At 52.9% G+C, this 23,031-nt stretch overlaps 1 protein-coding gene across 5 annotated transcripts in view; it reads left to right on the forward strand.

The window, feature by feature from the left end:
* The window catches only part of SDK1 (sidekick cell adhesion molecule 1), a 659,503-nt gene that overhangs the window by 544,406 nt on the left and 92,066 nt on the right, over positions 1–23,031 (forward strand). For all 5 annotated transcript variants that reach the window (XM_058442285.1, XM_058442281.1, XM_058442284.1 and 2 more), the window contains 3 exons: positions 6,768–6,871; positions 10,153–10,223; positions 22,555–22,690. In XM_058442285.1, coding sequence (XP_058298268.1) covers positions 6,768–6,871; positions 10,153–10,223; positions 22,555–22,690 — 311 coding nt within the window. The remainder of the gene's footprint in view (positions 1–6,767; positions 6,872–10,152; positions 10,224–22,554; positions 22,691–23,031) is intronic.

Consider the following 23,031-nt stretch of genomic DNA (forward strand, 5'->3'; position numbering starts at 1 on the left):
GGAAGGAGTATTTCCTGAGATTTTTGTAGTTGTCACATTCCGTGAGCCAGAGGTCAGGGTCCATAGACACAATCCATGTCCTGCAGTTAATTTACAAGGGTCTGCAACATCTGAAAACCCAGTGCGTGTGCATCTGAACACCAAGCTTTTCCACAGTCAGTCTCCCCTTAGTAGCCGCGTGGCCTTGGAAAAGTCCAACCCTTGGCTACCTGCTAGGACTTTGTCTTCTCATCTGTGAAAGACAGGGCTGGAGCGGGGATCCTGCTGTTCCCTCCAGCTCTGTGAGTCCAAGGTTTGCCTCATTACTGACCGCCAGCAAACTGGCAGCCAAGAAATAAGGCGATCGGAATAGTCAGACTGTCCGCCAGGTTCCTGCCAGCATCTCACTTGCCCTTCGAGCTACAGCAATAGAACTCGAGAGGCACAGCTCTCTCCCCTCCAGAGGAAGGCACTCCTAGTGGCAGATACCATCTTCCCGGAGCCCTGGAATTCTCCTGGCATAGCCCCGAGGGTCAGGGGAGTGTGGCCGGGTGCACCCAGCCTGACTTAATAAACTACACAGGATGCTTAGCTTAATTGGCAGTGTGCTCACAGATATTAATAACCTCATCCTTTGTGTAACCATCTAAAAGAAGGAAAAAAATATCCAGCCACTATTCCTGAAGGCTTCTGAAACCAAACAGAGTAACTGTGTGCCTGGGACTTCATGCTGGAAAGGAGAGGTCCATGTTTCAGGACAGACAGTTTAATTTGGTGTAAGAGAGACGGCCGTCAATTTCCTAATGGGCCAGAACTAGGACAAATGCTTCCTCTGCCTATCAATAGAGAACATGTCACAGGAGAATCCCAGGAAAGCGATATTTTGTGTGCTGCCACAGTATAATCTCCCTTCCTGTTTCATAATCCTGACAGCTACATTTTACTTTCACCAGTTGTGTGAAATCTGCGAGTATCCAAAAAACATCAAGAGTTTAACTGTCTAAATTTGGTGACTGTGATTACGTCCAGGGAATATGGGTCTAGACCCCCAGGGAGAGGGGTTGGGTCTGAGACGTGTTCAGGCGTTGCCAGTGTCTGGTTGGTGGTTGAAGTTGTGAGATGGGGGAGCCACCCACGGAAATGCAGTAGAGAGGAAGAAGAGAAGGGCTCTGAGCCCAGTGTGACTTGGAGGTTCTGGATGTCACTTTAGGACAGAGCAGTGGCTGTGCAGGCTCAGGGGGTGGCTGTGTGTCCGGTAGTGATGGGCTCAGCTCCTCCCCCGAGCTCTCCTGTGGGATAGGTGCGGGGGTCCAAACAGAAGACAGAAAGGCGCAGAGGGAATGAGCACGGAAAACAGCAGGGATTCAACGAATGTCAGCACCACGACCCTAGCTCCATTCAGCTGATTTCTTTTTTTTTTTCTTTTTCCGTATAATGTAATTTTTTTAAAAATACCATTATTTAAGGATCAGATGAGCTGGGCATGGTGGCTCATGCCTGTAATCCCAGCACTTTGGGAGGCCGAGGCAGGTGGATCACCTGAGGTCAGGAGTTCAAGCCCAGCCTGGCCAATATGGTGAAACCCCATCTCTACTAAAAATACAAAAATTAGCCAGGCATGGTGGCATGCGCCTGTAGTCCCAGCTACTCAGGAGGCTGAGGCAGGAGAATTGCTTGAACCTGAGCGGCGGAGATTGCAGTGAGCTGAGATCACACCACTGAACTCCAGCCTGGGCAACAGAGTGAGACTCCGTCTCAAAAGAAAAAAAGAATCAGATGAACTTGGCCAAGGATATGATACATGAGCTTGATATTCTTTGTGATACAACAGTGAGGTCTAAGTGTTTGTGTTTGTTTTGTTGGTTGGTTTTGTTTTTGTCTGTCACCCGGGCTGGAGTGCAGTAGCTCCATCATCATTCACTGCAGCCTCCAACTCCCAGGCTCAGGATAGCCTCCTGTCTCAGCCTCCTGGGTTGCTAAGACTACAGGTATATGCTATCATGCCCAGCTAATGTTTTAAAAAAATTTTTTTTAGAGATAGGGTCTCACTATGTTGCCCAAGCTGGTCTCAAACTCCTGGCCTCAAGTGACCTTCTCACCTCAGCCTCCCAAAGTACTGGGATTACAGGCATGAGCTACCATGCCCGGCCAATAGTGAGTTCTTAAGAAACATTTTTAGTGCCTTCCAGATAAGTAAATAAAGACAGCAGTGAATCACTTTAAAGTGCTCAGCACTCATCCATTTTATAATAGAACCAAAACGAATGAATGGAGCTCCTCCTATTTAAAAGACTCTGCATTTAGCCCTGAGGCAGAAACAAGGAACTTAAGCTATGTCCTTCCCCGAAGCCCATTCCAGATCACTTTGGCTGTGGAGGTCAAGTTTGTGTATGTGATTAGCCGTCCAAGGCAGTACGAGTACAAACTGGCTTTCTAAATATATCGGCTATTAATTTGGGGTAGCAAGAGTTCTGATAGCAAGTTCAGATAGTGAGGATCCTGTATTACCCAAATTATTTATTTCCTGAGTTTGGGATGATTAGAAGAAAGAGATTAGATGGCAGATGTTGTCTCAAAAATATCCCTAAATCTATCCAGCTTCTGAGTTTGTACATGGAGATTTGGGAGGTGAGGCATGAGGAATGAGCAAAGTCCCGGGGAGGCACCAGGCAGCATCGATGGCTTCCTGGGGACGAGTGAGGGCTCCGGGGTAGGGGAGCCAGAGAAAGCTTTTGGGAAGACAGGAAAGAGCACATCACATTTATTCATTGCCTGCCGTGCGCCACGATCCACCCGACTCCATGAGGATGGGTGATGCTATGTCATTTTCACGACAGCCCTGGAAGCCCCGGTGCTGCTATCTCCATGTCCATAGTCGAATCCAGCGAGGCTCTGAGACACTGACTTGCTCCAGTGAGTAGTGGCAGAGCCAGCATTGGAATTCTGCTTAGCCCACTCCAAAGCAGAGGTTTGGGCTGGCTTGGAAGTGTGAACAGAGTGCAGAATTGGGAGGAGTTAGAAGGGTTACAGGAGGGTGTTCTTGCATCCTGTGTGCATTTGTCCCTTTATCATGGAGTCACCAAAATCCATGCTCTGCCACAGGAGGGAGTGTGGCAGGAGCAACAGGGGCTGGGGGCTCGAGGATCAGACATTTGGCCTAGGAGGTAGACCAGCCATCCACAGGAGCAGCGCTGCAGGGAGGTGAGGCAGGTTGGGGTGAGTGCACAGAGGATGCTACCATCTCTAGGAACGCAGAGCCAGGAGGCGGGATGATAGCACTGCCCTCTGCCTGTCTCATTTGGGCAGTGGGGCTGCTGCTCCCATCGGCTGCCTGCCAGAGCTGCTTTCTGCCTGGTTTCGGGGCACTAGCCTGGCTTCCGCTAAGAGGGTTAACTCCCACAGATCCACATTTTGTGTTCCCTGCAGCTCGCAGAGACACTTAATCAATCCTTGTTGAATTAAGTGAGTCCGGCAAAACACAGGCCTCACCCTAGGAACCCTGCTCTCTGTCCTCCTGCGCACCCAAACCCATTTGTCTGGGAGCCAGGCTGATTTGTCCAGCTGCCTGACACGCACTTACGGCACACCACGTGTGCCCGGCTCAATGCCAGACCCAGGCAGGACAGTGAAGAAAGCGGGATTTCAAGGAGCTTGTAGTGTGGCTCCAAACCCCCAAATCATAGCAAAGCGTGAAGTACTAAACAGTGGAGTGCTGAGTATAATTACAGTTCAATACCAGAGGCCAGTGAGAAAACAAATACATCAATAAGTAAGCATAATTGCAAATAAATAAATAAGTAAACAAATCATTTCTGCAACGTCTACTGTGTGCCAGATACAACACTAGTATTTACTTGTCCTCATAGGCAACCCCCCACCCCAGCCCAAGAAACTTCGGAGATGGGGAGTAGCACCCTTATTCAATCCTTCCTCCCACAGATCTGAGCACCTCCTGGGTGTTCTTGGCTCTTGGGGTACAGCAGGAAAGGAGGCCGACTCGGTCCCTGTCCTCGTGGATGTTGAGTCTTGTAAAGACAGACAGTCGTCAAGGAAATCTCACCCATCATGATGCAGAAGATGAAGGGAAGGAACAGGGCACAGAGGACAGCAGGCAGGGCCATCTGAGCAGATACTTACAGATCCATAGGAACAGCTGATCCTTAGCGAGGCTGCACCAGATGTCTGACCCTCTGCTGAGTGCCTCACCTGAGTTTAAGCCTCACATCAGTTTCACGATGCCTGTGCTATTATCAGCCCAGATAAGGAAACTGAGGCAAAGTATGCTGTCCGAGGTTAACTGGGAGGTAGAAGCCAGGCAGTTTGACTTCGGGGTCCATGTTCGTGATGCCCACTGTGCTGCCTCCTGGTACAGGAGAAGGAGCCAGTGGGGCTATGGTGGGTGGCACAGGTGGACAAGGCAGGGAGGTCACGGGAGAAAACACGTGGTCATCACCCAGATGAGACACAGTAACTCCTAGGATGCTAGGAACAGAGGGGAAATTGTTTGTTTTAACTTAGTAAAGGCTATCTCCCAGAAACCTGGAGCAAAGGTCATTTTTATGGTCAGACTTCAGAAGCATCTCCATTAAAGCTGGGACCAAGGCCAGCTGCCTCCTGTGGCTGTTTTTCTAGTTGTGGACGCTGAGTGCAGAGGGGCTGAGATGTGCCTGCGGTCAGGGACTGGGAAGTAGCAAGACCAGACCAGGTTCTGGAGGGCTGCAGTGGAAAAGCATGCCTTGAGGTGTGAGCTGGTAGAGAGACACTGTCACCTGGTCTTAAGCAGGAGGGGGACCTGAAGGCAGGAATAGAATCTGATCATGGTTTCCAAAAATGGTTATCAGTTTTCTAAAAAGCAGAATCCTTCCCCTAAACCAAATATGACCCAGGCCAATACATAAACCCGATGGGCATGGAGCTGCTGTTGGCTGATGCGGGCTGTGTGGGGCTGTGGATGTCAGAGGCTTCAGGGTCCTGCGGGTCCACAGGGCTCCATTTTAAAGCCACTTTATAGATTCCATTGGGAGTGAGGACAGAAGACTGGTTTTCAGGTGATGAGGGCTTCGGTTTGGAGTGATAGTTGAGACTTTTAGAGGTGGGTAACAGAGGTTGAGGGTCCTGAGACACCCCGAGTTTTCTGGTCTGGAAACTGAGGAGGGTGGAGCCCTCATCTATGAAGAGCCGCTGCCCCCCAGGGAGGAGAACAGAGCAGCTTCCTCACTTGCTCATTTGGAAGTCAAATGAAGGGCATCTGAGAGGAACCAGCCAGTGACTGGACGGCAGGGCGGGTCCCTGACCGGCTGGGGCTTCACCAAGATCCCAGCATCGTCTGCACAGAAGAGTTTGGCTGAAGTCTTAGTCTCGGGCATGGCATGGGGCTTGGCACAGGAGACCCACTGCGTGTGGAATAGCTGGACAGATGGACGGACGGAAGGAAGGAAGGAAGGAAGGGGAAGAGGAAGGGAAGGGAAATGAAGGAAATGAAGGAAGAAAGGGAAGGGAAAAAGAAGGGAAGGGAGAGAAGGAGGGAGGAAGGAGGGAAGGGAAGAAGGAAGGAAGGAAAGTGGGAAGGGAGGAAGAAGGGAGAGAAAGAAGGAATGAGGGGAGGCAGGGAGGAATGAAGAAAGGGAAGGGAAGAAGGAAGAAAGGAAAGGAAGGGAAGGAAGGAAAGGAAGGAGGGAATGGAAGGGAAGAGAAAAGGAAGGAGGGAAAGGAGGTGGAAGGCAGAGAAGGAAGGAGGGAAGAGAAAAGGAAGGAGGGAAAGGAGGTGGAAGGGAGAGAAGGAAGGAGGGAAGGGAAGAAGGAAGGAAGGAAAGCAGGAAGGGAGGAAGAGGGGAGAGAAGGCAGGAAGGAGGGGAGGGAGGAAGAAAGGGAGGAAGGAAGGTGGGTGGGCAGATAGAAGTAGGCCTGAAGTGCTAACAACAGAAGGCACTTCAGGGAAGCATTAGTCCCATTAAAATCTCCATCGAAGGGCTGAGGGCATTTTTCACTTGGACGCTTGACAGGGATGTGGTCTTTTGTAAAGTGACATGTGAATATTGCCATTTACTAGTCCTGCAGCAGTGGGCCTCAGTTTTATCATCCTTGAAATGGGAATAATGATGCCTCCTCTCCCAGAGCTCGTGTGAGTTGAAAGGGGTTGCACTTGCCAAGCTCCTGGCACCATGTCGGCCCCAGTGAATGGTAGGCACGTGGGGCCCGTGGGTCTCTGCCTGCAGGCGGGTAGGAAGTGGACCTTAGAGAACGCTGCGAGGCTGGGTCTGGCCCAGTAAAGAGCTCCAGGAGGACGGAGCATGAAAATCAGGCAGGAACTCATTTTATACTCCGGATCAGCACAAGGGCCCAGGGAATTAGCTCTTCCCGAGGAATTCTCTGGATCCCTTGGAGAGCAGTGATGTGCCAACCAGAGTGCAGGGGTGGCTTCGGTGAGGGGTTGGCAGTGCCTCCCCTAGGAGCCCTGAGCAGAATCTTCCCCCTGGCCAGGACGCCCTGCACTCCCTGCCCTCTGTGCATCTCCTTTCTCTCTGAGGATTTCGACCATCCAGGTGTTCAAAGGCTACTCCCAGGACAGGTCCAGGGTCCCCTTCAAGCCCCTGCTCACTGCACCTAGGAAGTGATTGGCTCCAACCCAAGAACAGCCTCCTTGCTAACCTGTCTCAGGCCCACACAGGAGCACAGAGCTCTCAGGGCAGGGGAGAGATTTGCCCCTCTTCCCAGGGCTTCACCAGGAATGCCTGAGGGCAGGGCAGGGTGGCAGGGCCCCAGCAGTCACAGTCTCTTCCACATTGCAGACTGAGGCCCTTCACCTCCTACAAACTGCGCCTGAAAGCCACCAATGACATTGGGGACAGCGACTTCAGTTCGGAGACAGAGGCGGTGACCACGCTGCAGGATGGTGAGCAGGCCCCGGACCATATTCCTGGGCACTGCCCCTGGAGCCGGAGACACTTAGGCCCCACTTTCATCTTGAGCCAGGAGGGGGTCACCAGGGAGCGGTGGCAAGCAGTAGAATTCCATTAGTGACAGACAGCTCGGAGGGTTTCCGCACAGCCTGTGGTCATAAATCAAGGTTTCAAGGGCTTCCAAATGGAATGGAAGTTTCTTTGATGGGCTTCCAAAGCCCCTACTATCCATTAGCATCCCAGAAATTGAATAATTGATAGGGTCATTAAAGATAAATGTCAGCAGGTAGCTGGGTTTTAAGAGATTTTCCCAATTCTTCTCATTCACGAGCCACTCTTTGACAACAGCACAGGTAAGTGATGGGAAGTGAGGTCTCCTCAGAGCTCCAGGTAGTGTTTTAGCCGCTCCGTCCTACCTTGGCGGTATTGAGCCTGAAGATGGATTGTCATTCTGTGTGGCCCAGGCCTGTGGCGAGCCCAGGAGGCACCTCTATCAGCCGCGTCCAGCAGTGATCACAGGACAGGTAGGATGGAAAAGAATGGATGGTGGGTAATAGCTCAGCTCCCAGGCTGGAAATCCAGTACTTAGTTCACCCAGCAGTGCTTCATCATCATTCCCACAGCCTATCCCCAAAGCACTGTCTTTTCCATTTAACGCTCCAGTGGAAGAATTTTCCAATAAACCAGTTTCCAGCTGGCTCACCCTGTGACCTCACATCTCCAGTTCTGCTCTCTCAATGACCTGGAAGTGTGGTTTCTCCCACATAGGCCTCCCTTGGCCTCAGGGACCAGCAGAGGGGTTGAGCAAACCATTCCCGGCTTCTCAGCAACTCGCAGAGGCTGTTTTGCTGCAAACCCTGCACTCCCAGCAGAGCAGAACCTGCAAGAGCCTCTGACAGGCCCCAGCTGTGCTCCAAGGAAAAGTGTACTTGCCCCTAGAAAAGCACTGGCTGGCTTCTGTGGCTCCTGCCTCTCACCCAACTCTTTTCTGAGCACGGGAATCCTGGGAGTTTATTGGAGCTTTGGGGAAAGCCAGTGAGGAAGAGAGGAGCTGTCCTGGGTGTATGGGGTGGTCCAGGGCCTTAGTGAGCCCTGCTGAGCCCTGAGGAGCGGGGATCAGCCCCAGGAGCTCACTGTCCAAGGGTCCCACATCCTTGGATTCAACCAACTGTGGATTGAGCTGTTCAGAAAAAAAGTTAAAAATACAAATTAAAGATATACAGTGTAACAACTATGTATTTGGAGAGTATTATGACATTGTACAATTTCTAGATTACTCATGAGAGCTCCTACAATTATAACATTGTAACATTGTTATATAACAGTGTTACAAATTATAACATTGTAGGAGGACTGATGAGTAACCTAGAAATGATTTAAAGTATTCAAGAGGATGTGTGCAGGTTACACCTAGAAATGATTTAAAGTATTCAGGAGGATGTGTGCAGGTTACACCTAGAAATGATTTAAAGTATTCAGGAGGATGTGTGCAGGTTACATGCAAATACTGCACCACTTTATTGTAGCAAACCTGGAGGAGAAGGCTACTTGTAACTGGAAAAGCCTTTCCGGTTAATCTACTTAAAGTGGGGACCAATTTCACACTAAACCACAAGGGAAAGGCTTTGCGGGAACTAAATTACAAAACAAAAACTATATAAATGCATTCATTTTAACCTTACCTTTAACACAGTTGAGGTAATGTTTGCAACTAAGCACTAAATCTTAGAATAAAGAACAAAAACCCACACAAGCTGATGTCATTGTCGTAATCTCTGTGACAGATTATGTGAGAGCAAAGTGCAACAGCCTCCTTTGACCTCCAGGGCAGCATCCAAAAGGACTATTTTTGAAAAAAATATTCAAGGGCCTCTTCAAACTCCAGAGGCCTTTCTTATCCTTTGATATTCAAATCAGGCTTTGATGCACCTATCTTGTCATCGCCTTTCCTGGGATGTGCAGTTTCTCTTTGCAATGGATGTGCATTGTATTTGTGTTGTATTGTCTTATAGAGATTGACAGGCACAGACTCTCTCCAGGGTTTGGGGAACCCTTGGCAAAATAGGGAGAGTCCTCTGAGTATGTGGACGGTTTACTGATGAACAGTTTCTTTTCATAGCGATTTCTATTTCCCTGCACAACCTCACAACTCGAGGACATTGAGAACTCCCTGTAATGGCACTGCTGTGTCACCAGGGCTGTCAGGAAGCTGGCTAGAGGGCCTACCATTAAGCTGAAACCACAGGAGGTTAAGGGGGTTGGAGGGAGACCCATCCCTAAAGCAGAACAGGGAGGATGGAGGTGTGACTGATTCAGGCACTGCCAGGGCTGAGGAGGAGGTGCCTGGCAGGTCCAGAGGAAAATCACAGAGCAGGTGACCCTGGGACCCAATCTTGGGTTCTGAGTGGAGAGGCATCTGCTAGATGCGCAAGTGGGCCTGTGGGAAGAACATCCTCATTCCGTTCAGTGAATATGGACTGGACACAGAATGCGTGTCGCACTTCTGCTGGGCCCCGGGGATCTTACAGCTGGGAGGAATAAGAGTTCAGTTCAGTATGCCAAGACAGGACCACACAGATTTGGAGGGAGCAGAGGAGGCAGAGAAGAGGGGCACAGAAGGCCTCTTGGATGTGGCAGATGACAAGTTTAGTTTGGCCAGAGTGCAGGGCATGGCCATGGGCAGAGGTCAAACCAACCTTGTCCCTCCAGAGAGCAGAGCAGAACCATGGCAGACCCCCCTTCACTTCACCCTGCTGTCCCAGCCAGATGCAGCCTCACCAGAAATCAACCTCCTTTCCTGACAGCCCTTTAGCGTTTCAAACCAAGTGACCTGGCATGATCATGTGTCCTATTCAGGAAAAGTAGCTTTCACCTAGGTATCTTAAAAAAAAAAAAAAAAGTTATGTTCCCCTACTCTCCCAGAAGACCTGAGCCCTGCAGGGAGGGTCTCGAGCCAGAGAGCTCCAGGACAGCCTCACTGGAGGGGCAGCTCTCGGAATGTCCACCACAGGGAGAGCCCAGTCTGGGTCTGTTTCTCAGGGCCATTGTTAAGGTTGGGTCCCTCCTATCCCGGGGACAGGCTTTGAAGGAGAAGCTCTTTGAAGGAGAAGTTCTTTGAAGGAGAAGCCCCGAGGAAGGGCAGGAGAAGGAGACCCCTGGAGAAGGAAGGAGGCAGGGCTCATCAGCCTCCCACACTCACTGAGGGTGGCCCTGGGAAGGGCGGCAGAACATAACAACCACCCTGACCCCTGCTTTCCTCTCCTGTGTGTTTCAGTTCCAGGAGAGCCCCCAGGATCTGTCTCAGCAACGCCACACACCACGTCCTCTGTCCTGATACAGTGGCAGGTAAGAGCGCGGGAAATCACGTGCGTTTTGTCAAATGTGTTCTCATTTCCCTGCGCATTCAGCCACGACGGCTGGACATGGACTGCAAGCTGAGCCCTGAGCTAAGCATTTGAGAGTAGAACCAAGGAGACACCCCCTCAGACTCAAAAACGCGAGGGGGAAATGGTGTCAATTATCATCTCGTTGTAATTTCCAAAACATTAGAAGCAGGACTGCTATGCACGTAGAGAATGAACTTGACTCCCCTTATTCAGGAGGGACCAGCAGCATGGGGAGGCCAGTCTGAGACCGTTGGGGGAACTGGGTATGTCTCGGCATTTCACCGAGGATGTTGGAGCAAGGCTTCTATGTATACACAAATTGGTTATCGCCCTACAAGGCAGTAAAACCGCAACCGTTGGAGTTAGCTTTTCTAGAGAAGTCTTCTGCAACTAGACAAAATATCTACTGGATTGTACATATTTTCCTAAAGTCTAGGTCTTTATTATTATTATTATTATTTTGGGACAGAGTGTCATTCTGTCACCAGGCTGGAGTACAGTGGCACAATCTAGGCTCACTGCAACCTCTGCCTCCCATGTTCAAGCGATTCTCCTGCCTCAGCCTCCCAAGTAGCTGGGATTACAGGCGCATGCCCCTACACCCAACTAACTTTTGTATTTTTAGTAGAGACGGGGTTTCACCATGTTGACCAGGCTGGTCTTGAACTCCTGACCTCAGGTGATCCACCCACCTCGGCCTCCCAAAATGCTGGGATTACAGACGTGAGCCACTGTGCCCAGCTAAGTCTGGGTCTTTAATCTCCAGTGTGCAGTGAGTTAAACGAAGGCATATTCTTCCAGATAATCGCAGACTCCCTGTTGGGCCTGCTCAGCAATGCCCCAGTAAGGCATTGAAGGACACGCTGCCGTCTCTTTCCCTTAGTTTCAATTTTGGGCAATGCTTACTAACAAGTACATTGATAACAAATATAACAGAGGGACAAAACTGCCCAAGGAAGGGCTGCAGGCCCCAGGGAGATCCCAGCTGAAGAGTGGGGCGGGGAGCTGCATGGAGGACTTGGCCTGGGGCCTGTGTAGCCTGGGTCTGGGGCAGGCAGATGTTGAGTTTCCCCAGGGCTGGAGCTTGGCCTGGCAGCAGACACAACAGACGGACAGGCAGGGGGCCAAGCACGAGGGCAGAGTCGAAGTTTCTGGCCCACAGGGAAGTTCCTGAGGCCAGAGTGGGGGCTCCTGTGCTGGGGAGCTGGGAACACAGTGGGGATGGGGCCAGCATGGGGTGGGTAAGGCACGAGGCCAGGTCAGCCTAGGAGTGGCTGCTGAGAGCTGGGGTCGGGAGGGCGGTCTGGTCCGCACGAGATTCTTCCTCGGAGCTGATGCTGTCCTCAAGGACAATGGCAGGGTGCCCAAGGCAGCAGGTGGGAATGATGTTCGGGAAGTCAGGAGAAAATCAAGAGGGGAACAGTGGTCTGGACATGGCCTTGGAGAGCGAGGGGGTGTCCTGGCCACATGCCCTCCACTGGTACGGGGGAGGCAGGAAGGGATCCTGTGGAAAGGAGGGGCTGCAGGAAACAGAAGGGATGCTGGGAAACACAGCCAAGGCCACCAGCAGGTGTCCCAGACAGAGCGTCTCCCAGGGCCGCAGAAGGGCCACTCTGAAGGACAGTGGCTTCACTCTGCAGCACAGAGGTCCAGGGCCAGGCTAGAACAGGAGGTGTCAGAGATGCCTGCTTGGCCGGGAGAGAGACATGCTGAGTGAGCAGTGCCAGCCGCAGCCTTCCTGGCCATGGGCTTCAGGTGCACAGTGCTAGAGATGCCAGAGAGGAACCTGGTGAGCAGAGCCAGGCTGGGCTGTGGGTGGGGCCGCCCAGGGGGAGCTTGGGAGGGGCTCCGCTCTCCCCGTCTTGCTGTATGATCCTATGAAATATGACCATGTTTGATGTATGAAAGTGGCAATTTATGTGATTCAACCTCGTGTCACTTGCTACTGCCACTTACCTGAGGGATGGAGAGTGGGCGTTTAACAAGCTGGGTTCTGTGAAGAGCGTGTCATCTCCTTCAAGTGTCCGTGGAGGTGCGTGGGGCTGCGTCTCGGCTGCCTTTCTCTTGCTAAGGAATACAGCTTCTCTGGGTAGGATAGGAACCTTTCCAGGCAATGAAAGAATGTCCCAGTGTCTCCTGGTGGAACTGGAAGAGCACTTCTGTGGCACTCGGCCCTGCTGAGCTTACCAGAGCATAGAGGGGCCAGAGTGGGAACCACGAAAACAGCCTGGGCCCCACCTCTGCCCCTGGGAAGCCACAGCCCCTGACCTGTCTGGGAGCCACTGGCGAAGTGACGAAGGACCCATCCGCAACTTGCCATCGGGCGACCGTGGCCCTGAGAGGCCCCTCTGGCTCCAGGTTCCTCCTTTGTAAGAACAGAAGGTCACCAAGGTGAGCTCAGGTCTCCTGCAACATCTCCAGTCTTTGGGGCCTGCTAGACCCCCAGACCTGAGCTTCAGCCCTGACTCCCGTGAGGGTCTCCGGTGGGAGGTCAGAGACATTCAAAATGGAAATGCAAAGTCCCAAGTGCTCGTTTCCCAGCCTGCACCAACACGGTCAACCACAAGAACATTGGGACTTTGTACCATGCTGAATCCTACCAGAAAATTCACATTTTCTTTGTAGACGTGGCAGCAGCCTGCCAATACCTTACCTAGGTAAGCTCCTTTCCTATAAAGGCAGTGAGCATCAGGGCTGGGATGCGTCATCTCCTCCAAACAATGGTTGTGAAGGCATCACTTGCTGTCAGCCCCAGCGGATGGTGCAGGGCTCGAGCTCCCCTTGGTGCTGCTGGGCAGCTCAGGGACGTGCCTAGTGCCGCCTGGAGGAGCTGGGCTGGTGTGTGCGTCAGCCGTCCCCCTCCAGAGCCCAACGGAACAAACTAATTGCAAGAAGACCAGAGCAGGAGGTGGTCAGTACAGCGTCCTATAGAAATAAATGCTTGTCAACTGCCAGGCAATTGAAGTATAATTAAAATTATGAGTAATTTACTGCATCAGAACAAACAGAACAAAGAAAAAGAAACTAGGTTTAAATATAGATTTGCATTCTAAATAAAATGTTTCACCTGTAAACCTTTTGTGTGTATGTGTGTTTTTTTTTTTTAGAAATTTCTTTAAAAATGCAAACACAGGGCCAGATGCAGTGGCTCACGCCTATAATCCCAGCACTTTGGGAGGCTGAGGTAGGTGGATCACCTGAGGTCAGGAGTTCGAGACCAGCCTTGCCAACATGGTGTAATTTAGTGTCTACTGAAAATACAAAAATTAGCTGGGCGTGGTGGTGGGCACCTGTAATCCCAGCTACCAGGAGGCTTAGGCAGGAGAATCACTTGAACCCAGGAGACGGAGGTTGCAGTGAGCTGAGATCATGCCATTGCACTCCAGCCTGGGCAACAAGAGCAAAACCTCGTCTCAAAAAAAAAAAAAAAGCAAACGGGGGCTGTAATTTCAAGGCTTATAGACCTGTTTAAATGCCTCCCATAGTAGTGTGTCAGGCTTGATTTTTCTTAGTAGGACAGTCAATCCTTGCTTTTCATGGGGTCCAGTTCTGTTTGAAAGCTAAGGATTAGAACTCCCTCTGTCTCCCAGGCTGGAGTGCAGTGGTGCGATCTCGGCTCACTGCAACCTCTGCCTCCCGGGTTCAAGTGATTGTCCTGCCTCAGCCTTCCGAGTAGCTGGGATTACAGGCCTGCACTACCACGCCCAGCTAATTTTTATATTTTCAGTAGAGATAGGATTTCACTATGTTGGCCAGGCCAGTCTCAAACCACTGACCTCAGGTGATCCACCTGTCTTGGCCTCCCAAAGCGCTGGGATTACAGGCGTGAGCCACCACGCCCAGCCTTGTGTTTTCTTTTAAAGACAGGGTCTTTCCCTGTCACCCAAGTTGGAGTGCAGTGGTGCAATCATAGCTCACTGCAGCCTCCAACTCCTGGGCTCAAGTGATCCTCCCACCTCAGCCTCCCCAGTGGCTGGGACTACAGATGTGCACCACCACACCTGGATATATCTTTTAAAAACTTCGTAAAGATGGAGTCTCACTGTATTTCCCAGGCTGGTCTTAAATGCCTGGACTCAAGCGATCCTCCTTCCTTGGCCTCCCAATGTGCTGGGATTACAGGTATGAGCCACTGTGCCCAGCCTGTAAGTGGGTTTTGAGACTGTTTTCTAGCAAAGAAAAAAATCCTAAGCGATTGATCACACCATGCGGGAGGCTCTCAGTGTAACAGGCACCTTCCCAGAGGAGGGTTACATCTGCCTGGGCAAAGGCGGGGAGGCACCCCGCCACTTCAGAACACATCTTGGGGTTGTTTCTTTTTCTCTTCACTTGTGCCATCACCCACAGATGACTAGCTCCTTTATGGGGTGCTGAGTTCCAGAGGGGACCGGGGCAGGCTGCAGAATGTGAAGAGCTTTCATTAAGCGCAGTGTGCTCTTTAAGGCATTGCTAGGAAGACAGCAGAAGGAACAAAACTAACTCTGGCCGGAGGGGCACCTGAATGCACTTGGCAGGACGGCCAGGTCCCTGCAGTGAAAGACTGGAGAAGCGCGTGGCCCCAGGCACAGCCTGAGGAAGGGCTCACGGGTGACATCGCTGGTGTTTGATGTTGTGTCTCACGGGGATAGCGTGTTGAGCCTCCTGTGCTCTCGGAACCATCAGGACCGAACTACAGAGAGAATCCCTGTTCTACTCTCCACGAAGCAGAAGGCACAGGATGGAAAGTGAAAGCTCAGATGGTTTCACTGAGCTTCCGGCTCAGGGGACCACGGTAGCCAGATCAGATTTGGATTTGGGCACCTGCTCTGCCTGAACTCGCAGGAGACAGTGGCACGTGGTTGAGCCTCCCTCAGCCCAGCTCCCTGTCTCTAGAACTGGGAGAGTTAGGCCCTGCCCCGCTGCTCCCCCACCTCAGCAGAGAGAGTTGGGTGGGAGGTTCCACAGAGGCCAGCAACGGCAGGGGGCCTGGGGTTACCATGCAGACAGCTGGAAGGAGGAAGACTTTCCATGCAGGTCCTGCCTCCTCCCACCCCCAGGCCTTCCCTCCACTCAATTCTGTGGCCTCCAAGATGCCCACCCTCCCTGGTCTTCCCCAGAGCATTGACTTCTTCCTGCCTCCCCTACCTGGTGATAAAACCCAGGCACACTCCTACCGGGTCATTTGCATTTAAACAGGTGCTTTTGCTCTGGCATGCCTGTAATCCCAGCACTTTGGTAGGCTGAGGCGGGCAGATCACGAGGTCAACAGATCGAGACCATCCTGGCCAACATGGTAAAACCCCGTCTCTACTAAAAATACAAAAGTTAGCCAGGCATGGTGGTGCACACCTGTAGTCCCAGCTACTCAGGCTGAGGCAGGAGAATCGCTTGAACCCGGGAGGCTGCAGTGAGCAGCCCAGGAGGTTGCAGTGGGCCAAGATCACACCACTGCACTCCAGCCTGGCGACAGAGCAAGACTCCATCTTGAAAAAAAACAAACAACAGCAACAACAACAACAAAAAACGGGCTTTTGAAAAATGAAGAATCTCCAGGAGGCTGCTGGCGAATTTCTGAGGCGTGGCAGGCAGAGGCAAGGTGTTTTGAGGCGGGGCTCCCAGTTCCCTTCAAGCTTCTCTCCACACAGATGGCCAAGCCAGGGTGCAGTGACGCACAGATGAGGTGATCTTGAACTCCGGCAAGTCCCACTCCACCCCAGGGCTCTGACTGAGCATCCGCCATGGCTGAGGCCTGGCCCAGGTGCTGTGGGCATTTAAACATGAACAAGACCCGAACATGGCCTGCCCCTGGGCATATGCAGAGTCAGAGACATGCGAAGGGCTGAGGACACGGGTCTGTGGTGCAAAGCAAACCTTTTGTTTAAAGTCATATAGTACTCTGGAGACCATCTGGCCAGACTTCTGCCTGTCGTGGGCACAGGGTTGAGCCTGGGAGTTTGAGCAGCCAGCCCAAGCTTATACTGCAAGGTGGCTGCAAGGCCAGGACCCGAATCTGGAGCCTGACCTTGACCTCGTGGGTTCCATGGAGCCGCCCTACTGATGCCTCCAAGCACCTCCGGAGTTGGAGAGCCTCTTTCACGGATTACAGACAGGTTAATCCCAAAGTCCAGGAATGGAAACTGTGGTTGAACCCAGTTCAGAACCCCATGCAGGCAGGCCTGGGCATCTCTGTGAAGCCACCGGACCCTTTATAAGTGAGGCTCCCACTGGGAAGATGGCACCTGCTAACAGAGTGGCCTCCGCCAGCTGCTGCCTTCAAGGAAGCCACCGTCTGGGGGGCCGTACCCCCTCCCCAGGCCTGGAAGACTCCTGCCGGGAGGGGATGCATTTTGACTCTTCAGGGATTTCTGGTGCAAACAGCATCAGTTAGCCCATTGGCCAAAGGTAGCCCCAGCCCGGTGGCTGATGGACATTGTGTCTGTTGGGCAAGGGGGATTGGCCACTTCTTATACCTCTAAATCATCTCATTCGCCTTGGCTAGAAATATCTGTGAGTCCAAGATCAGTAACCTTCAGCCCCTTCCCCTCCATCTTCCAGCCCCAGAGGCTGGGAAACCACACTTGGTCCCCAGGGAGAACATTTTTGTTTTCCCAACCTCCTAACTTCCTGCTTAGTTGATAGTTTTGGTGAATTGAATCCAGCCCTCCCCACCCCACCCAAGCTTCCCTCCTCCCCCAAAAGTAAATTGCACGCTCTGTAATCCTGTCTCGTCTCTGCATCTGCAGAGCTGGCTGGAGGCCTCTGCAGCCTTCCTTCTGAGGTACTAGTGCCTGGAACTGCCGCGGGTCTAATCTGGGGCAAGAGGGAGGCTTTGAAGGTGACCTCAGGGCGAGGTTGCTTGGCTGTTACTTACAGAGCCCCGGCTGTAAGCTTTTGATCTGTCTGCTGGCCTCTTCGTCCTGCTGATAGTCAGTCCAGAGCCCAGAAATGGAAGCTGAGGTCTCTCATCTTCACTGCCCAGACTCCAGCCACTCCCACCCCGCCACCAGTGTGAACAGCAAGGACAGGACTCCCAGCAGGACCACCTGGGACCATCTGGGCGGACCAGGAGCCTTGGGCAAAAAAAGCAGGCTCTCTGGGTGCACAGCCGTGTGCTGGGTGAAAGCCTTTAGCGGGGACGTGTTGCTCTGTGGTTGTCAGGGGCCCAGGAGAGGAAAGTCAGTAACCCCCAGGGTCTTGGAAGTCACTGCCATCTCTCATTCAGCAAAGGGCTCCTGTGTGTGCATTTTTGCAAGACTGGTTGTTACCAGGAGTAGCAGTAACCCAGGAACCCACCAAGCCCATCCATGGCTCCAGTGGATTGGAGGAAGCTCCGTTCTGGCCAGTCTCCTTCTGGGGAGCCCATCCAAGTGGGGAATGACCCGGCACCTGGGCTAGTCCTGGCTCAGGTGCTGGGAACTGTACCTGTAGCCTGGCTGATGCTCCTAGACCCACCCAGACCTGCCCCTGCCCTTCACGCCCCTCGCTCCTGTCTAGTGGGGGCTACACCAGGCACTGCGCCCGCCTCGCAGAGGGCCAGCCCTTCTCCCCTCATCAAAAGCCGCCTCCTCCAAGGACAGCTCAAACGACATTCCCTGCAGTTATCCTCCAGTTCTTCCTGGCAGTGAGCTCGCCCTCTCTGAGGCTTCAGAGCCGCCTTCCTCACTCACTCACTCCCTGGCACCTGGTGCACGAAAGCTCAGGAGATCTCCTCGATGCAATGAGACGGCAAGGCTGGAATACACTCTCCGAGGGGTGGAGCTCAGTGTTTGCATGCATTCCCCCAGTAAGATGCCCTGAGCTCTTGGTGAGTCAGTGTGAGGAGACAGGTGCAGCTTTTCAAGGAGCCAGAGCACCAGGCCTTCCTGGTGGCTCTGGCACTGCCCTCCCTCCCTGCGGAAGGGCCCCTGAGCACAGAGCTCTCCTGCTTCCCTTAGAGCCACCTCTTTGCAGTGGCCCAAGTCACACAGGACAGATGCGCTGTACTCTTTAGGGTCGACATAGTCAGCAGAATGACCATGGAGAGCAAACAGCCATGGAGAACACTTCCTTGGGGCTCAGTGCAGAAACCACTGTCTCGTCTCTCTGAAATCCAGATGGCCTGTTGAGAATCGCCTCTCTTCAGTCTCACATACTGACTTTTCCAACTTTTCCATCCATTGTATTTCTTCTAAGAAGGAGGTTAAGTAAACCTTCTATTTCAGTGTGGCTAACAGTTGTATTTGAAGAAGGATGCCTTACAGAATAAGGGTTTTAATTTCAGTCTCAGCTGTGGCCCGTGAGATAACCAGGGCTAGAGTTTGAAAGAGGAAACTGCAGGATCACTTAAGCCCAGGAGTTCGAGACTAGCCTGGGCAACATGGTGAGACCTCATCTCTACAGAAAATTTAAAAATTACCCGGGTGTGGTGGTGCAGGCCTGTGGTCCCAGCTACTTGGGAGGCTGAGGCAGGAGGATAGCTTGAGCCCAGGAGGTCGAGGCTGCAGTGAGCTCTGATCACACCCCTGAACTCCAGCCTGGGCGACAGGGTGAGATCCTGTCTCAAAAATAAAGAAAGAACAGACTACCCAGAACCCCCTTGTGTGGTGATGTGAGTGGATGTGCAAGTGTGTGTGTGTTATGCACACACAGGATTTCCGCCGCGCCCCCACATCTCTGGTGGTGCTTTCACACGACCCTGTCTGGAACCAGTTTGCAGTTGCATGTAATACTGACCAGTGCCCACTCCTAGCACAAGGGACTAATTTTTAAAGAGTGGGAGTAAAACAACTGAAAACCTAAAAGCTGCTGTGAACGTGATTCTGTAGACTCCACAGGGAGGAAACCAAACACCTACCCCGTCAGCACCCCCAGTTTTTAGGAGACTGTCTGACATGCCCAGCCCTAAGGGACGGGGTGCAGAGCAGGAGTGGGGGCCCAGGATGGGGGAGCTGGAGAAGGAGCAAATGAGCAGCCCAGGACACCTGTGACTGTTGCCGGCGTCCCAAACACTGCTTTGTCGTCAAAATCACAGAAAAGGAAAAGATCATTTAATAAAATCAGCAGACACTGTAGCCTTCCCCGCCTGCTCCCCCATCCAGCCTCTGGACTGTGCCTCCAATTCTCACTCCTTCCTTTTCTGCCAGCTCTCAGCTTCCCAAACTCATAGCTCCCTGGTCAGGTTTGGATTTTATTTTGTTTTCCTGGCAAGTTGAGCAATGCTGGGAACCCCTTGAGCCGGTGAAGGGCTCCCTGCTGGAGAAAGTGGTCAGTGGCCACAGGGTGCGGACGGATGGGGTGGCCATGTTCCCCAGGGACCCTGCCGTGCCTTGCTGATCGTCTGCCGCCGCCTCGGGTACACTGCACCCTGGAGAGACCCTCATCTGTGCTGGCTCACTTTCTGCTCTATTTCTCTAGCTCTATTACTGGAGGCGCTTTGAAAAGCGTTTCCATCTGTAGGTTGTCCCGATGGAAGGCAAGCAGTGCCGGGGAGGGGGCGGGTATCCAGAGAAAACCTGGGATGCCCAGTTACATCTGAATTCCAGAACAATCATGTTCAGATTCTGATTTAGCTGGGTGTCTTGTTTTTTTATAGCTTAAAAAAAAGCAAAGAAACAAGAGAGCCTCATTTGACATTGAAGTCTCGGGCTTTGGTTCGGCGGTTCTGGCCTGGTGTCTGAGCACACCCCGGCCCCATGAAGGCGGCCAGCCGGGGCCAGAGCAGAGAGGCTGGAGCAGAGCCAGCACCAAGGTCCCCTCAGCTGCTGGTGGTGGCCAATGAAGGGTAAAGAGAGAAAAGGAAAAGCCAGCAGAAAAAAAGTCCCTCCCAGATAATAGCCCAACTCCACCGTCCATTTGAGAATTTGGAGCCAAATGCCGGGCAGTGCCATTTCCCCGTCTCTGATCTGTGGTGGGCAGCAGGAGTCCTCGGACATGGGGCTGCAGCCTGCAGAATGGATACGTGACCCTTGTAACTTTCTGCAAAATTGAAGAGGACCGTGGGGCATTGACAAGCACACCGTGAGGGGAACACAGGGGACTCAGACGCGCCCCCACCCCTGGACGACAGCTCTCTCAGCCCCTGGGTTTGCACAATGGGGTCCAACACCCCTGGGCCAGGAGTGGAGCTGTGTCCAGGCTGGAGTAGTGTCTAAGGGTGTGGGTTCGCAGGGCCCCTCGGACATGGATCGCAAAGATGCAGCAAGTCCACTCAGTTGTTCCTGTTATGCTTTTCTGCATCTGACAGGGGGATTATATCCTGTCATGCTGTTGCTGAATTGGGAGCATCACAGGGGAGTCAGAAAGTCCACAGAGAGGGACAGCTCCCGGCAGCCCCGCATGGCAGTGGCCTGGGGGCTGCTTGAGCTAACGTGGTAGCAGGCCTCATTTTGGAAAACCTCCTGAGTCTGCCAGGTACACACGGTGCCCCTCTGGTGTGTGCGTGTCGCATGTTGCACGCATGAGTGTTGCACTCGTGAGTGTTGTTCCTCGTTGCTACCACAGTGCAAGCCCCCTCACTATCTGAGCCATTCTGTCGGAGAGCGTGGGGAGCAAAGAACACCGCTTCCTCCACGTTTGGGTTTTGCCTCGTGAGTAGCAAGAGTCCAAAGAGAAAGCGATTTCTCTAAACATCCAACCCCTTTTGGTGCTTGGGTTCAGATAGTGAGGACCAGAGAGAGTTTGGATTGCAAGGATGTGTTATTTACTGGGGGCTGCAAAACAAGTTACTGCACGTTAGGTGGTTGGAAAGGGCAGAACCTTATTCTCTCACAGCTCTGGGGGCCAAAAGTCCAAACTCAAGGTGTCGGCAGGGTCCTGCTCCCTCTGAAGGCTCCAGGGAGGATCCTTCCTGCCTCTTCCAGCTTCCTGTGGCTGATGACAACTCTTGGCGTTTTTTGCTCACAGATGCATTACTCTAGTCTCTGTCCCCATCTTCATCAGGTGTTCCCCCTGTGTGTCCTGTGTCCAAACTTCCCTCTTCTCATAATTTCCCTCCACTCATCAAATTAGGACCCTCCCCTAATCCAGTACAACCTTGTCATAACCAATTTTGCACATGCAAAGACCCTATTTCCAAATAAGGTCAGGTTCACAGGTGACAGGGCTTAGACTTGAGCGTGTCTTTTGGGGACACAGTTCAACCCACAGCAAAGGGGCTCTTGTGTGGCAAAGCTGTGGCTCTGCCCGGGGAATAGGATGGTGTTGCGGTGCAGGTGCCTCACAGTGAGCCCGACACCAGAAGTTCCGTGCACATCCGTCCCGGACGAGGCTTCATGGCCTCATCTTCAGCCATCTTCTGTTCACAGCTTAGAAGGTTCTTGTTCCTTATCCCTCATCTGAGTATCCCAAGAAGAGAGACTGGATGCTTGGAGGCTCAGCACCCAGATGAGTGCAAAAGTTACTGAGGCTTTCCAGGGCATCCACCTGGAGTGGGAGGACCCTTCTCAGTCTCAGATTTGTCTCCTACATGGAAACATCTTCCCCAAATTTACTTATAAACAGAAACCGACTGAAGAAAGAGGCAAGCCTTGTGCTGGGTCTCGAGTGGTGAACAGCCACATCCTAAAGTGGACAGCAGATCTTGGGGTCTCAATCCTCTGTTTAGATTCCAGCAAGACCTGAACCTCCACTTCCTTATCTGCCTATGCTCCCTATTCCATGGGAGTCTAATGTGTGTCTAATGAGCGCCTGGCCATGGCTTGGTAAGAACTGCAGGGTGAGAGCTGGATGGCAAGGGTGTATTGGTTGCCTGGGGCAGCTGAAACAGATCACCAGACCGCAAGATGATAGGCCAGGCCAGCCATCATGCGAGGGGCCACGGGGATTCCAGTCTGAGGCCTGAGTCAGGCATGGTGGGGTGGCCTGGCATGGGGAGGCATCAGTGAGGGGTACAGTATGGCAGCCACAGCCTGGGTGGCCAGGGGAGTGAGGGAGGGTGGGGTCAGCTGGTGGGTGCTTCAGAGCAGGCCGCCTCTCGAGATTCCACCCTGCTCTGGGCTCACCACACAGCCCGCAGCCTCCTCGCCGTCTGCGTCTGTCCCCAGCCTCCTGCCCCAGCCCGGGGGCTCATTTGAGGATTTGAGCTGGACAGGGGACAAAATGCTCATGTCCCCACACACATGCACATGAAAACTGGGGTTCTGAGAGTGGCTCCACAGCTCGGTGCTGTGCCCTGGGAGCTGCCTGGGTTCCTCTTGACGAATCTGACACCTGTCGCTGGAACCTGCGACTTCCTTCTGTACAGCTGGCTAGTTAAACGGGTGGAGGTGAGACCTGCTGCAGGCCAGCTGGGTTGACTCTCGTGGTGTGGCTGAGTCGGTGTGATGTCTTTGCAGCCTCCAAGGGACGAAAGCCTGAACGGCCTTCTTCAGGGATACAGGATCTACTACAGGGAGCTGGAGTATGAAGCCGGGTCAGGCACCGAGGCCAAGACGCTCAAAAGCCCTATAGCTTTACGTGCTGAGCTCACAGGTGAGACTGTCCCCTCTGTCCTGGCGCAGGGAGGGAGGTTCCCAGGGGACCCTCGGCATCTGCTCAGTGCACATCATGGTGGGAAATGCTGCGGAAGAGGCTGAGAGAAGAAGCAGCCCTGCCCTCAGGAACAGGGAGCAGGCGGGTTTACCCACCAGGGGCACGCAGAGTGCAGGTGTGCGTAGGCGGGTGTAGCTGCGGAGGCAGAGGGGCCTCGTCTGCCACAGACTGTGTTAAGGGGAGAGCAGTTGCCAGGCCTCCAGGGACTGCACGCTTCCGGCGTCAGTGGGGAAGGGCTTTGGGGCCTGAGATGGAGGCAGGGGGCCAGTGGGAACCTGTTG

This window comes from Hylobates moloch, unplaced genomic scaffold, assembly GCF_009828535.3.
Source record: "Hylobates moloch isolate HMO894 unplaced genomic scaffold, HMol_V3 SCAFFOLD_1, whole genome shotgun sequence".
In the NCBI taxonomy this organism is placed as follows: domain Eukaryota; kingdom Metazoa; phylum Chordata; class Mammalia; order Primates; family Hylobatidae; genus Hylobates; species Hylobates moloch.